The sequence below is a fragment of the Saimiri boliviensis genome, chromosome 8, assembly GCF_048565385.1.
Source record: "Saimiri boliviensis isolate mSaiBol1 chromosome 8, mSaiBol1.pri, whole genome shotgun sequence".
NCBI lineage: Eukaryota > Metazoa > Chordata > Mammalia > Primates > Cebidae > Saimiri > Saimiri boliviensis.
The window spans coordinates 31,482,303-31,496,334 of record NC_133456.1 but is presented as its reverse complement, the minus strand read 5'-3'; the positions used below and the strand labels follow the sequence as shown (position 1 = coordinate 31,496,334).

At 42.2% G+C, this 14,032-nt stretch overlaps 1 protein-coding gene across 3 annotated transcripts in view; it reads right to left on the bottom strand.

The window, feature by feature from the left end:
* The window catches only part of GSK3B (glycogen synthase kinase 3 beta), a 234,256-nt gene extending 223,742 nt beyond the window's left edge, over window positions 1-10,514 (bottom strand). For 2 of the 3 annotated variants that reach the window (XM_003935408.4, XM_003935407.4), the window contains exon 1: window positions 9,406-10,514. In XM_003935408.4, coding sequence (XP_003935457.1) covers window positions 9,406-9,493 — 88 coding nt within the window. In that variant the 5' untranslated portion in view covers window positions 9,494-10,514. The remainder of the gene's footprint in view (window positions 1-9,405) is intronic. The other variant, XM_074404309.1, reaches the window with a different exon arrangement.
* Between the last annotated feature and the right edge of the window lie 3,518 nt (window positions 10,515-14,032).

The window sequence follows — 14,032 nt, the reverse complement described above, 5'->3', positions numbered from 1 at the left end:
ATCTACCAACTCAAAGCTTCCCCCTTTCCTTCAGAATTTAAATAATGTGTAGAATGTGAAAATTCTAAAATTCCACTAGGACAGCAAATGTCCCTGCAAATACTATCAGTCTGATGTCATATAATTCCAGTATCTCCAACTCTTCAGGCATTCACTCTACATACTCAAAATCTAGCATTAGAAATTTACTTGACTCAGTAACTTCAACACAAGTCATGAAGAAAGTGTTAATAAATTAAAAAGTATTAATTGATTTTATAAAGTAACAGGAAATAGTGTTGTAGTTAAAGAAGACAGGTCAGCCTTCCTTGGAAAAAAATCTAAAACACCCACCCTTTTTTAGCTATATTAGCCAATTAAGCCCCTAAGAATTTCTCAGACCTCCAAAAGAAGAAAAACTACTTTGCCACTATCACCCTTTTTCTTCAGTCCGACAATTAAGATACCCAGTTTTTCAATTCTGACAGGCCATAAATGTATCTAGTAAAGTTCCTCTCTAAATAGCTATTCATAATTCATAAGAAAGCTTACATGACTCCATGCAGTGCCTTCTAAGCAGGCCACAAACAAAAGGTACAAGCTAGCCAAAATCCAAGCAGCAATTCCATACATACCAAGGAAAAAAAAAAAACAAAAACAGAAACGGTTAGACAACAAATCTTCAATCAGATAAAACTCTGCTGCTGAGTTAATAAATGTAGATGGACAATGGAAGAAAGAGTTGGAAACAATACCCTAGGCTAGCACACTAACGACTTTAGTACCTTTATCCATATTGCTGAAATCCAACTAGAAGATGGTGAATCAGACAGAGATGACCCAGTTCTCTTCATCACTTCAGTGAATAATCAATTACAGATGTTTGATATAGTTTATCCAGAACTCCAGCTCTCCAGAAGAGACTTTCCTGCCTCCTGCCTCTTTAAAAGAGAATTAATATAATTTAACATTCTCAAGATGGGTGCAGTGGCTCATGACTGTAATTCCCGCACTTTGGGGAGGCCAAGGCAGGTGGATTGCTTGATTCCAGTTCAAGACCAGCCTGGGCAAGAGATGGCAAAACCCCCTCTCTACGAAAACTAGCCAGGTATGATGGCACGTGCCTATAGTCCCAGCTACTTCAGAGGTTGGGGTGGGAGGATCACCTGAGCCGGGAAGGCAGAGGTGCAGTGAGCCAAGATTGCGCCACTGCACTCGACTAGGCATGGGCAACACAACAAGACTCTTGTCTCCCATCCCCCACCCCCGCCGCCCAGCAAAAAAATCATTTTTCTAGGTGAACATTTTGAACAATTATCAGAGTGATTCACCCTGGAGCTGTATAAACCTACATACCCTACATATACTATCTAATCCCAATATGCTTGTTTCCCTGAATCATCCATTTTTTTCAGTAGCATAATGCTTAATATCAGTATCTATCCATTCCCCTCTAATTCGTGGTTTCAAAAAAACCAGACAACTCAATGAATTAGAACTATATGTTAAATAATAACAAGGAAATGTTAATAAAAGCCTGAAGACTAACCTGTGAGCAAAATTTATGCTCCATTTGTGTGCAGATATTAACTGCTCAGGAGCACTTTTGGTTTACTGTCAACTACCAGCCAATTCCAATAAGCTGAGATTCCAAATAACGCAATTCCACATTGATGGAAAAGTGTTATTCTTTGGGGAAAGTGGGGGCATCACAGTTCCAAACATAACAAATTTCCAACATATACTTGACTAACTGGTTAAATAATCAAAAAAATACCTTCATGAAGATGGGTGTCAAATTTAAAAGGCGCAAAACACTTCACAACCCATAGGAAGAGAGACATATTAATAATGGCTAATTCAGAGAATCATATTCTAGTATACCTGCGGATACACATATACCAGATTTATTCATGAAATCAGTACTCTTCCATAGAAACCCATGCTCTGATTGAACATTAAACAACAAAAAAACCATACATTACTAATTTTCTTGTGAAGCATAAGCCCTGGTATTTTTATTTTCAGTATCTTACACTGTTTTCCCTATAATCCTAAAAGAATTGAGGATTTTTTCCAAAATAAATGTAAATGTAAATATTGTATTTGCTAAAACGCATGCCTGGAACTAATTTCAAAATAGTACTATTGATGAAAGTCTCACAAAGTCATTGCTAAATCAATGAAAGCATATCTTAAGAGCAAAAGGCACTTTAACTTATCTCTGGAATCTAAGCATTAAGGTAACAGCAATACACTCGCTATAGCATATACAAAAAACATCAAGGCGTCTGGAATCAGAATACCTGGGTCCTGGCTGAGCAACTTTGTAACCAGGTTACCTAGACAAGTTGCTTCATCTCTCTGAATCTCATTTACCTCATCTATAAAATGGGGATATAGTATTAACTACTTTATAGTGTTGTTATAATGATTAATCACATTATTCACGGCCACTTTCTACAAAAACAACCTATTTATTTTTATCTTCTTACGCCAAGAATTGTACCATGATACAATTAATCATTAAAAAAAAAAAAAAATGGCCAGGTATGGTGGCTCATCCCAGCACTTTGGAAGGCCAAGGCAGATGGATCATTTGAGGTCAGGAGTTCGAGACCAACCTGACCAACATGGCAAAATCCTCTACTAAAAATACAAAAAAATTAGCCGGGCATGAGAGCATGTACCTGTAGTCCCAGCTACTCAGGAGTCTGAGGCAGGAGAATCACTTGAACCTAGGAGGCAGATGTTGCAATGAGCTGAGATTGACCACTGCACTCTAGCCTGGGCAACAGAGCAAGACTCCATCTCAAGAAAGAAAGAAAGAAAGAAAGAAATGTGTACTTTTTATTACTAAATTGATTTGAAATAACAATCAAGAAATTTACCTCAGACCATGTTATTAAGGGACCGGCTTCATGCCGTTGTTAACCACGATACTCTGGAAATAAACAGTTGGTTTGGCAAAACTAGTTTCAAGACGGTTTATCATTACCTCAAGTGATCAAACCAAAAATGCTAAGAAAACTACTCAATACCAAAGATATAAGATTTAATCACTTACAAAATTGGAACCTACACATTGTTTGGAAGTATATCTCTCTTCCCAAAATATAAACAAAAACAGGAATGGAGATTATAAACTGAGAACCCAAATCAACCGAATTGTGTTTTGTTTTGTTTTGTTTTTTGAAATGCAGTCTTGCTCTGTCACCCAGGCTGGAGTGCAGTATCACGATCTTGGCTCACTGCAACCTCGCCTCCCGGGTTCAAGCAATTCTCCTCACTCAGCCTCCTGAGTAGCTGGGACTACAGGTGCACACAGCCATGCCCGGCTAATTTTTATATTTTTAGTAGAGACAAGGTTTCACCATGTTGGCCAGGATGGTCTCAATTTCCTGAACTGTGATCCACCCACCTCATCCTCCCAAAGTGGTGGGATTACAGCATGAGCCACTGAACCCAGCTGAACTAAACTGTGTTTCTAAATTTTATACCGTATCAAATGCATTACAGACACAAGTATATATTGGAATCATTTACTAAAGATGTCCATTATGTGCTAAGTCAAAAAAAAAAAAAAAAAAACCTAGGAAAAAACTCAACTCAAAATGGAATAAATACTCCTTTTTCATGTAAGTTCAAAGGTACAAAACTTCAGGGAAAACAAACTGTTCTTTAACTCTACCCTCAGTTTTTCCTTGTTGTTCTACTCACACAGGTTTTTATATACATTTTTACATTGCACTCGACAAATTTCAAAAACAATTTGATTTGTATAACCAAGGATGATTTGTTTAACTCAACATAAAAAGGCAAGAGTGCAATCTCTACTTTAATGAAAATCCTCTTCCTCTGAACAATGAAAATGCTTTTACTCTTGAAATCAGGCAAAACTCCCCTTCCACCACCACCCTACCCCCCAAAAAAATCAGCTAGAAAATTATGATAAGCAATCCAACAAATTCATTTACTCATCATGGTAATTATGTTCTTAGTAGAACAATATCCAGGGAACCCGGTTGGTCCTGTTAGTACCAACACACACACTTGTCACACCCACGCATGCGTTCTGCCCCTCCATTCTCCATTACAGGGTGGAGCATCACAGGAGGCACCACTATCTTACATCCTGTCATCTTCATTCCTGTCTCAAACCTCATGGGTCTTACTTAGAAGTATGGAGCTGTGACAACAGGGTCAACATATGCATGTTTCACAGCTTTCTCTATGCATAAAGTACACATACAAATAGACCTCTCCCACTCTTAGAATCTGCTCTGGCACAAAATTTCTGACTTTCTCAGCCGTGCTGTTTCTTCAAAATATTATCTCACACCTGCAACTCAAATCTAATATAAGGGATAGACAGTACAGGGTGCAAGTACCAATTTTCAGCTGAACTCTGCCAGTGAAATGAGATGATGTCATATCATTTCCTAAATGCAGTTCCAATCAGCCATGAGGTGATCTGTTAATCTCTCAATTCCTCTCTTCCACATTAACATAGAATTATCAAGAAATGGGCTGTCTGAGCACAGTGGCTCATGCCTGCAATCCCAGCACTTCAGGAGGCCGAGGTGGAGGGTGGATCACCTGAGGTCAGGAGTTCAAGACCAGCCTGACCAACATGGCAAAACCTCATCTCTACTAAAAACTCAAAAATCAGCCCGGCATGGTGGTGGACACCTATAATCCCAACGAACTGGAAGGCTTGGAACGCAGGAGAATCGCTTGAACCCAGAAGGTGGAGTTTGCAGTGAGCCAAGATTGCGCCTTTGCACTCCAGCCTGGGCGACACAACTAGACTCCAACTCAAAAAAAAAAGAAACAAACAAATGGGTTAAAAACTCTAACCTAATTTTTAGATGTCACAAAGAGACTACACTTCCCAGGGGAATACAGAAATTCTAAGTTGCTACCTACTCTTTGGCTTTAATCACCATACAATCTAATACTGCAGAATAATGTACAGCTACTATTATTCTCTCTTTGCTAATAGAAATTTTTATCTAAAAAAATTTATGGCCGGGCACGGTGGCTCATGCCTGTAATCCCAGCACTTTGGGAGGCCGAGGCGGGTGGATCACAAAGTCAAGAGATCGAGACCATCCTGGTCAACATGGTGAAACCCCGTCTCTACTAAAAATACAAAAAATTAGCTGGGCATGGTGGTGCGTGCCTGTAATCCCAGCTACTCAGGAGGCTGAGGCAGGAGAATTGCGTGAATCCAGGAGGCAGAGGTTGCGGTGAGCCGAGATCACACCATTGCACTCAAGCCTGGGTAACAACAGCAAAACTCCGTCTCAAAAAAAAAAAAGTATATGAGAAAACAACTTAAGTGATACTGACTTATTTTCATCTTTCTAAATATTATATTTATGCATTAAACCTAGACAACTAGCTAAATTTTCTCGAACTGTATACCAAAAGGATTACTAATATTTTAACCAAAAGTACCACAAACAGTCCCTTACTTTCCCTATTGAGTTAAATATTATGTGATTCTAAAGAAAAAACTTTACATTTATTTAATTACTTGTAAATTTGGAAGTGAACAAAAATGAAACACTCATTTCACTATAGCAAGTAAAACGTAGTATTTCAAACATACTGATTTAAGTTTGGAATTAATGCCTACACTCACAAAAAGAGCAAAAAATACTTATTATGGCCGGGCGCGGTGGCTCAAGCCTGTAATCCCAGAATTTTGGGAGGCCGAGGCGGGTGGATCACGAGGTCGAGAGATCGAGACCATCCTGGTCAACATGGTGAAACCCCGTCTCTACTAAAACTACAAAAAAAAATTAGCTGGGCATGGTGGCACATGCCTGTAATCCCAGCTACTCAGGAGGCTGAGGCAGAAGAATTGCTTGAACCCAGGAGGCGGAGGTTGCGGTGAGCCGAGATCGCGCCATTGCACTCCAGCCTGGGTAACAAGAGCGAAACTTCGTCTCAAAAAAAAAAAAAAAAAAAAAACTTATTATAAAATCATCTTTTAATTTATTCACAAAGTAAAGGCTCTCAATACATTTTTCTCAGCTAAATCTTGCATTTAAAATAATAGTAATAAGTATTATTTATTTAAAAAAAAAAACCAAGTTTTAAGCATGTATCAAAGATTAAATTAATGGCTACATAAAATACCTAAAATGTTTCCGTCACAATTTAGTCCAAAAAGTGTTTTCATTGTCTTGAAATAAACTATCATGAAAATATTATAACTAAGTTTCAAGTGTGAGGCTCTTGAAGCTGTATTTAAAAAAAAAAAAAAAAAAAAAAAAACACACATACACAGTAAAACAAACAAACAAAAAACTAAGGACTTTGATGAAAAGCTTTTAAATAAAAGCCCTTAGTTTACTGCTCCTGAATATAAATCCAACATTTTTAGGCGTAGAAAAATTAGAAACTGTGCAATTAATAGACTAGGAAGTCAAATATTATTGCCAGTAACTAACTGCTGTCTGCTGAATTTCAAGGGAACCCATTGTATATTAAATTTTAAGAAAGTAAACTCATACCCTCTCACCTCAGCACTTTTCTCAATTTTCCCATTACAATTAACAATATAACTCAGCAGTCGAGTCTTCCAGGCCAGTAACATCAGAATTTATTTTTAACTCTTGACTCCTTCACAAATATTCCCCTTAAGTCCAGTCTGAAGTACTGCCAGTTTTTCATTCACACTGTCTCACAAACCTGTTCCTTTCACCTGATTTTCACATTTTACTTTATTCTCTCATGATTCAAAACATACCCTACTGGCTCCCTAAAAAAGGCTCTAGCAGCTCTCTATTGTAATTCATTAATTCAACAGCAAAAATCACCTTATACCTTGTTCAGCAACCAACATGAATCCAGATCTCTTTTAAATCTCAACCAAACTTTTACAGAACTTCTCTGCCCTCCATGAGCTAACATTCTCTTATTTCTCAAATTCCATCTGTTCTTATGTTTTTATTTAGGCCCCTTTAACACAGATTTGCCAACTTGATTATTGCCTCTCATGCATGCAAAAATCACCATCTTTGTGCCTCAGTACACTCCTTCCACCAAGACCTTTTATGCTTTTCTATCAGTTCAAGTTACCACCTCCTTTAACATGTCATAAAATATACCTTGTCCACAAGAAGTCTTTCCTCTCCTGCCCATCAGTCTCAGGTCTTACCCCTTTACTCCTGGTCACTCTGAACAAATGATCCAATTTGTATTTTATAATTTTGCAGTCATCATGCTATTAATTTTTTTTCCCTAAAGCCTCCTCTACAACTAAATGATAAACTTTTGAGACCAAGGACTACAATTTCTTATGCCTCTGTTCTGAACAGGGGTCCCTTAGAATGCTAGCTTAAAGACTTAAAATGCTTAAAGACTCCCCTTTTAAATATCTTTAAAGTCAAAGCTGTCAAAACCATATAATTAACACTAAACTCCAATTTTTTAAACATCTTTATCTGTAAATTTTACAAGAGTTACTCCATCCTTAGTCAATATCTGTATTATCAAGAATTCAAGAGTCATTTTAAAGAAAATCCTGGAAAGAAAGTGAAACGTCTCAAAATGCAGCATTATAATCTAGCATTATAGATCTCTGAAATAAAGCTAATAAATCAATTACCTGAAATTGACTGACTGGTTTTAAAACTATATTATCAAGATGTAAAACACACAAACACTCCAGTACCACAAGAGGCTCTTAAGTAGCTATTAGAAGACTTGTATCATTATAGCTGAAAATTACCCTGGAATTTTAAAATATTTTTCAAATGACCCCATGAAGTGCTCAGAAAGCAGGACCCTTCCCTGAAAGATACATAATCAGCTTTCCTCTTTACCTACCCCAGCATTCATTTGCAAGACACCTAAAAAAAAAATTTTTTTACTTTCAAAAATAATCTCCAATTCAGCTATTACCTAGACTATCCTGTTTCAGGCTAGTTCCCAAAGGCAACATAAATTGAAACATTTAGTTCAACTAAAAGTGATCATTTCATGTTGCCTAAGGATATAATCAATTTCACATAACATACATTTTTGTGGGGGGGGGGTGGTTCTTAAAATCTCAGTTCTTTAGTTCTCTCAGTTCTTCTAGGCAACAAAATAACTTGTCCTTGCCCTCATCATGCCCCTCTTTTCCACAATAAGGAAACAATATAGATATTTTTGTTAAATTCTGGAAGTATGTTTAAACAAGCTGTCATTAAATACCACATGAACAGCTCCACAAATAGAGATACACTAGAACATTAGATACTTAGTATATACTACACACTTCATACTAAACACTTCAAGAGCATACTTTTCAGCCCAAACCTAGGACAAGAGTACAATCTATCCACAACCTTGAACACAGCCCAAATATCCCTATTATTTCTAGGACCACAGCCATCTGCAAAAGCCAAAATGGAAAGGACTAAATCCACATTCTTCTAACTAAATCCAGTGTTATCTAAATGAGGTGGTAACTAAAGCAAGAGTATTTTAAATAGTCCTTTTTAAGGAATCCCCTGTGCTACAGAACATTTAACAGGTAATGAATGCAATGGCACTCCAAAATTTAACTTAAATGATAATGAGTCAATGACAACATTTAACTTAGTATTTGGCACGATGACAAAACAAACAAAACTTGGACCTATTAATATTTCTAAGTTACCTTTTGATTAAATAATTATACGGTGGCAGGTTGGTAATGTCAAAACAGTAGTTTAAGAGATAACACATCAAACCACTTATCCAAATTGAAGACAATGCATATAGAGATGCTACTGCTTGTGGGTATGTATTGGCTCCCACTGGTCCCTTCTAAAGGGAGAAATCAATGCCAGTCTCCAAATGTGAATGGTTACGGAGCAAGTTCATCCACAGATTAAGAATAAATATTATGTACAGTCACACAGACAAGAAAAAAATGTTGGGAGAGTGGAACATTTCACGTTTCTATTAAGTATACCAAACTATGATAACTCCTGAGAGCTAAAATGCCCTCACTCATTCCAAAAGACATACGTTCTGCAAATGTACATAATGGTTTATGAATCAAATCTTGTCCTCTTTATTCTAAAGGATGAGCAAGTAAACACTGTCATCACTACTATAACGTGGAAACACTCAAGCGCTTGATGAAACTAACTACCAACAGCAAGAAAAGTAGACGAAAAGAAAGCAGTTTCAAATCGAATCGTCCAAATAAAAATCATATTCTCTCAATTCAAGGTTAATGAGACCGGGGGAGGGGGTACGGGAGGAGAAGAGAGGGAGGTGCTTCATCCTTGACTGAAGACAGGTTTTGCCCTTTTCCATTACCTGACTGTTTGACTGTTGTATCAGGAGGCCTATTATTTTCAGATCCTGGTATTCCGAGGTTTCTTATTTTAAGGGCGAGGCGGAAAAGGGGTGCAAAATAAAATCAATACTCACTGCTAACTTTCATGCTGCCAAAAGCTGAAGGCTGCTGCACCGGCTTGCAGCTCTCCGCAAAGGAGGTGGTTCTGGGACGCCCTGACATGATCACTCTCTTCGCGAATCACCTTTTCCTTCCTTCCTCCTTTTCTTCCTTTTGTCTTTCTGCTGGGGTGTTAGGTTAATGATAAATGCAGCATTAAGTTCTCTCACAGAAGAGAAAGAAAAAGACTCGTCCTCTTGGCTTTTCACTCCTTTTGTATACTATAAAAAAAACGAGCGATGTGTTTTTCCTTCAAGACAGATCTGCACGGATATTCAACAGACAGATGATTTAGGGCTGGGGAAAAAATACAGTTCTTTCCCCTCCTTTTCTGGGGAAGAGAAAAAAGGGGGGAAAATCCTAAAAAAATATATCTCACATGAAACGGGGGCAAATACTTGATTGAAAATGAGTACTTCGAATATTATATTTTCCTCGGGGATTTTTTTCCAAGTCAATGAAGAAGGGAAGCGGCGGAAGGATCACGAGTCTCACGCTTAAGAGAAAGGGGGATGGGAAGGAGGGAGGGGGGGTGGCTCGGAGATGCGACGGGAAACGCTGCAGCTCCGGCAGCCGCGGGATCCGGCGGGCTGACGGCGGGGGCCCGGCGAACTGGAGGGCGGCGGAGTCGCGAGTCAGTCAGAGACGGGCGGTGGCGGCGGCTCCTCTCCTCATTGCGCCAGGAGCAGCTGCAGGCGGCGGCTGGATCCAGCGGCCATGGCGGCGGCGGCGGTGGCGGAGGCAGCTCCCTTCAGACCCCAGGCAGCGGCTCCTCGACTGCTCCCCATACGCAAGGGACATGGGAACCCGGCAACCGCTTCCGTCTCTCGGGGCCCCCTCCCCCGTCCCCGGCACCACTGCGGCCGCCCTCCCGCCCCCCCGCCCCTCGCCTCTGCTCGGTGCCCGCTCAGGAAGTGTCCGCGCTTTGCCCCCAGCCCAGAGCCCTGTCAGCGGCTGCGGGGCCGGCTCCTCCTTGCTTCCTTCCTTCCTTTGTCACTCGGCCCGGGCGGCGGCGGCGGCGGCAGCGGCGGCGGCGGCGGCGGCACAAGCCCGCATTCGCCCGGGTCGGGGGCTGCTCTGTGTGAGGAGCGCCGTGTGCGCAGCCGCCTTGCACTTCCCCACTTCCCCCTCCCCCTCCTACTCGTCCTCCACCTCCTTCCTCCCCCACCCAGCCTTACACCGCCCAGCGTCCCGCCGCCCGCGTAACAGGCGTCTGGGAATCGCCGGCCGAGCCCCGCGCTCGCCCGCTTCGGCTGGGAGCCGAAGCTCGAAAAGAGCCAATCGCGGACGTCGTTTGTTTGCGGCTCCTCCCGGATAAAGCCGATCGGCCTGAGAAACCAATTAGAAAATGTCGATGGGAAACCACGCCCAAAGAGCGGAAAACGCCGAAGGTAGCCGAACGGAAAGGGCTGGCTGGAGGAGACGTTCGACAATGGCAACTGTGGCCAATCAGAATCGCCGGCCTCAGGAAAACGCTTGAAGAGTTGAGGACGGTGAAACCCGGAGACGCTGCTGAAACCGCACGGCCGGGCGCCGCCGCCGCTTTGTAATTGGTTGAAAACTCCGCTGGGAGCGTACCGCCCTCGGTGATTGGTGAAGGAAAGGGGGCTTCCGAGGTCAGTCTAGCCAGTCAGGACTTCTCCTCCCTCTCCAAGGTGGGGAGAAGAAGAAAGCGAAGGGAGGGCGCGTATAAAGCGCCGTCTCATTGGCGTGAAGCTTAGGCGCTGGAGTCGGGGCAAAAGGAAGAGGGAGGGAGCCCGAAACCCGCAGCCGTGGCCAATCGGCTCTCACTGCCGTTCAATCGCAAGACCTAGCTGCAGTCTGATTGGCCTTCGGCCTTGGTCCCAGGGAGCGGGGAGAAGCCCGACTGGGGTAGTGGCTGACGGCCTGACGGCTAGCCTGCGGCCGCCTCCAGCGACGGTGAAAACCCCACATACAGAGACCGCGGGCCCTTGCCTAGCAAGTCGGAAAGCACTGCGGTCGGCGGTGCTGGGGTCTCAGGAGGCCCTCGGCCGGGCGGGGCCCATTCTGCGTACCCAAGGCTCCCCTCTGCCCGGGATCGCGCGTGCGGGGTGTCGGCCTCTTCCCCGAAAGGGGCAGACGGACCAAGGGGCCCTTCCCGGCCTGCTTCAAACTCTCAGACGCTAAAATGGGAGCATAGCTTCCAGAAAGGCAGCGCCTTTGGGCGGTCGCGCCCCGCCTAGCCGCGGGGGCCATTGATAGAGAGGCTCGCTGCGCTTGGTGTGTGCGGCCGGGCCGGGGCTCTGGAAACGCCCCTGAGAAATGAGCTCATGCTGGATGCGCGCGCTCCTTGGGCGCAAATGCCCAGCGCAAAACGAGCCCCGAAAGCAGGTGAGGGGAAATACGGTCAGGCCGGATATTCTCAAGCCTCCGAGGAAATGGGGGGCCAGAGCAACTCGTGGTAGCTTTGGATCTTTTGAAACTAGGGCGATCTATAAAATACAGCTTGAGTAGATGTCATACATAAGACCAGTGTCCATTGTTCTACCAGAGAAGCAGTTCCTTTGGTCTGCTTGAGAACAGTGAGGTATGGCTACGTCAAGATAGCAAAGAAAGTAGAATATAAAGTTGCCATCCTGATTGTAATCCAGTGGTGCCTACAAAGTCATCTCTTTCTGTTACATGCTGTCTCCAGAAAGCACATGTAAAAGTACCCATATGTGATCAGATTACCTGGCTGATGCTTTGAAACACTGATGAAGGGCTTGGGACAGAACCAAGTAAGCTTTGATGGAAGACAGGAAAGGTCTAGATAGTGTTTGCAGATTCAAATGGCTACAGAGGCCAGACAAGTACAGCAAATGAGTGAGACTGGCCTTTTGTAAGACAATGGTGAATGACAGGGAAAATGGCAAATTGGAATATCCATGCTATAACTAAAAGGAGCAGCTGCTCAGCTCTAGCAGATTGTTGCCTTCGGGAACATGGGTCCAGTGTTCTCAGATGTTCTTTTTCTCCCAGAAGAAACCCCAAAATTGGATTTTTGTGTGAAATCTCTGCATCTTTAAATGTTGGTAACCAAAATTTCAAAACGCTGCAAGCCAACCTAAAAACATCCCTTGACCCGTGAGGCCAACAGGCAGTTTGTAATCACAAACCTGAGAACAGGCTTTACCACCCAAGAGCAGTAGAGGTTCTTGTTCTTTGCAATTGAAAGAGCATGAGGCCAGGCGCAGTGGCTCAAGCCTGTAATCCCAGCACTTTGGGAGGCCGAGGCAGGTGGATCACGAGGTCAAGAGATCGAGGCCATCCTGGTCAACATGGTGAAACCCCATCTCTACTAAAAATACAAAGCATTAGCTGGGCATGGTGGCGCGTGCCTGTAATCCCAGCTACTCAGGAGGCTGAGGCAGGAGAATTACTGCCTGAACCCAGGAGGCAGAGGTTGCGGCGAGCCGAGATCGTGCCGTTGCACTCCAGCCTGGGTAACAAGAACGAAACTCAGTCTCAAAAAAAAAAAAAAAAAAAAAAGAGCATGAGGTCACTGGATGCCATGGGGGAGGGTAAAGAATGTTAAAAGCAAATTCACCTTGACAACTTCGTTATCTGAATGGTGCCTCTCTGTGCTATTTATTATGAAAGACCTTTGCCACTGTTTCCTAAAATGCTGTAAGGCAAAGCTTTAAATCCTGCCTAGCTCTTCTATACTTCCCATCCCTACTCCTAGTTATACTAGCTGGAAAGTAAATAACAAATGTTTAGTTTATACAATTTGGAAACATGGCTATTCTCATGTATATAATAGGTGTAAAAATAGTCTTCCTTAAGGATATGATTAGTAGCTTCTCTGTTGCTGCCTTCAAATATTTTCAGCTGATCTACTTTCAAAAATCTGGCCAATAGGAAATTTTATAGGGAAAAAAAGTATATTTCAATCTAAAATGAGGACTTGAGGAGGGAGAAGCTTATGAGACAATACAAAACTATTGAAACTCATATTTAGTAGTTTCCCTGAACTTTCAAACCGTCTCTTACTTTCCTACTTGCTATCAACGACTTACTGGTTTATAATAATTAGTAGTTAATATTTATTCGGTGTTCACAGTAAACCAAGTAGAGTTAAATGCTTCACACAAACTGTCCCAGTTAAATTTATAAAAATTGTATGAAATAAATATATCACCTTTAATTTTAAGATGACAAAACTGAGGGCCAGAAACATATCCTAACTTACCCAAGACCCATAAAGCTAAAGAGACAGAACCAGGATTCAGGTCTCCTGTTCTTACCCATTCTCAGCCTCCACTCCATACCTCTCCTGATATATCTTGCTTTGCTTTATCTTACAGTCTAAACCATATGCCTTGTACTATGGTGTGTACCTGGTTGTGAGCACATCCACTAGTATACAGTTTGGTTTCCTCTGAGGCTCATCAGAATGTCCTTTGTAGAGATCAGTGATTCTAAACCAAAGCAACAATAAACGAAGAAATTAGAAAAAGATAAATGAAGGAAAGCTAGGGGTACAGAACAGGTGAGTAGTATAGTGGGAAAAACTGTTGGTGAGTGCTGTACAAGATTATACTTAAGAATGAAAGTGGACAGCCTGGCACAGTGGGTCACACCTGTAATCCCAACACT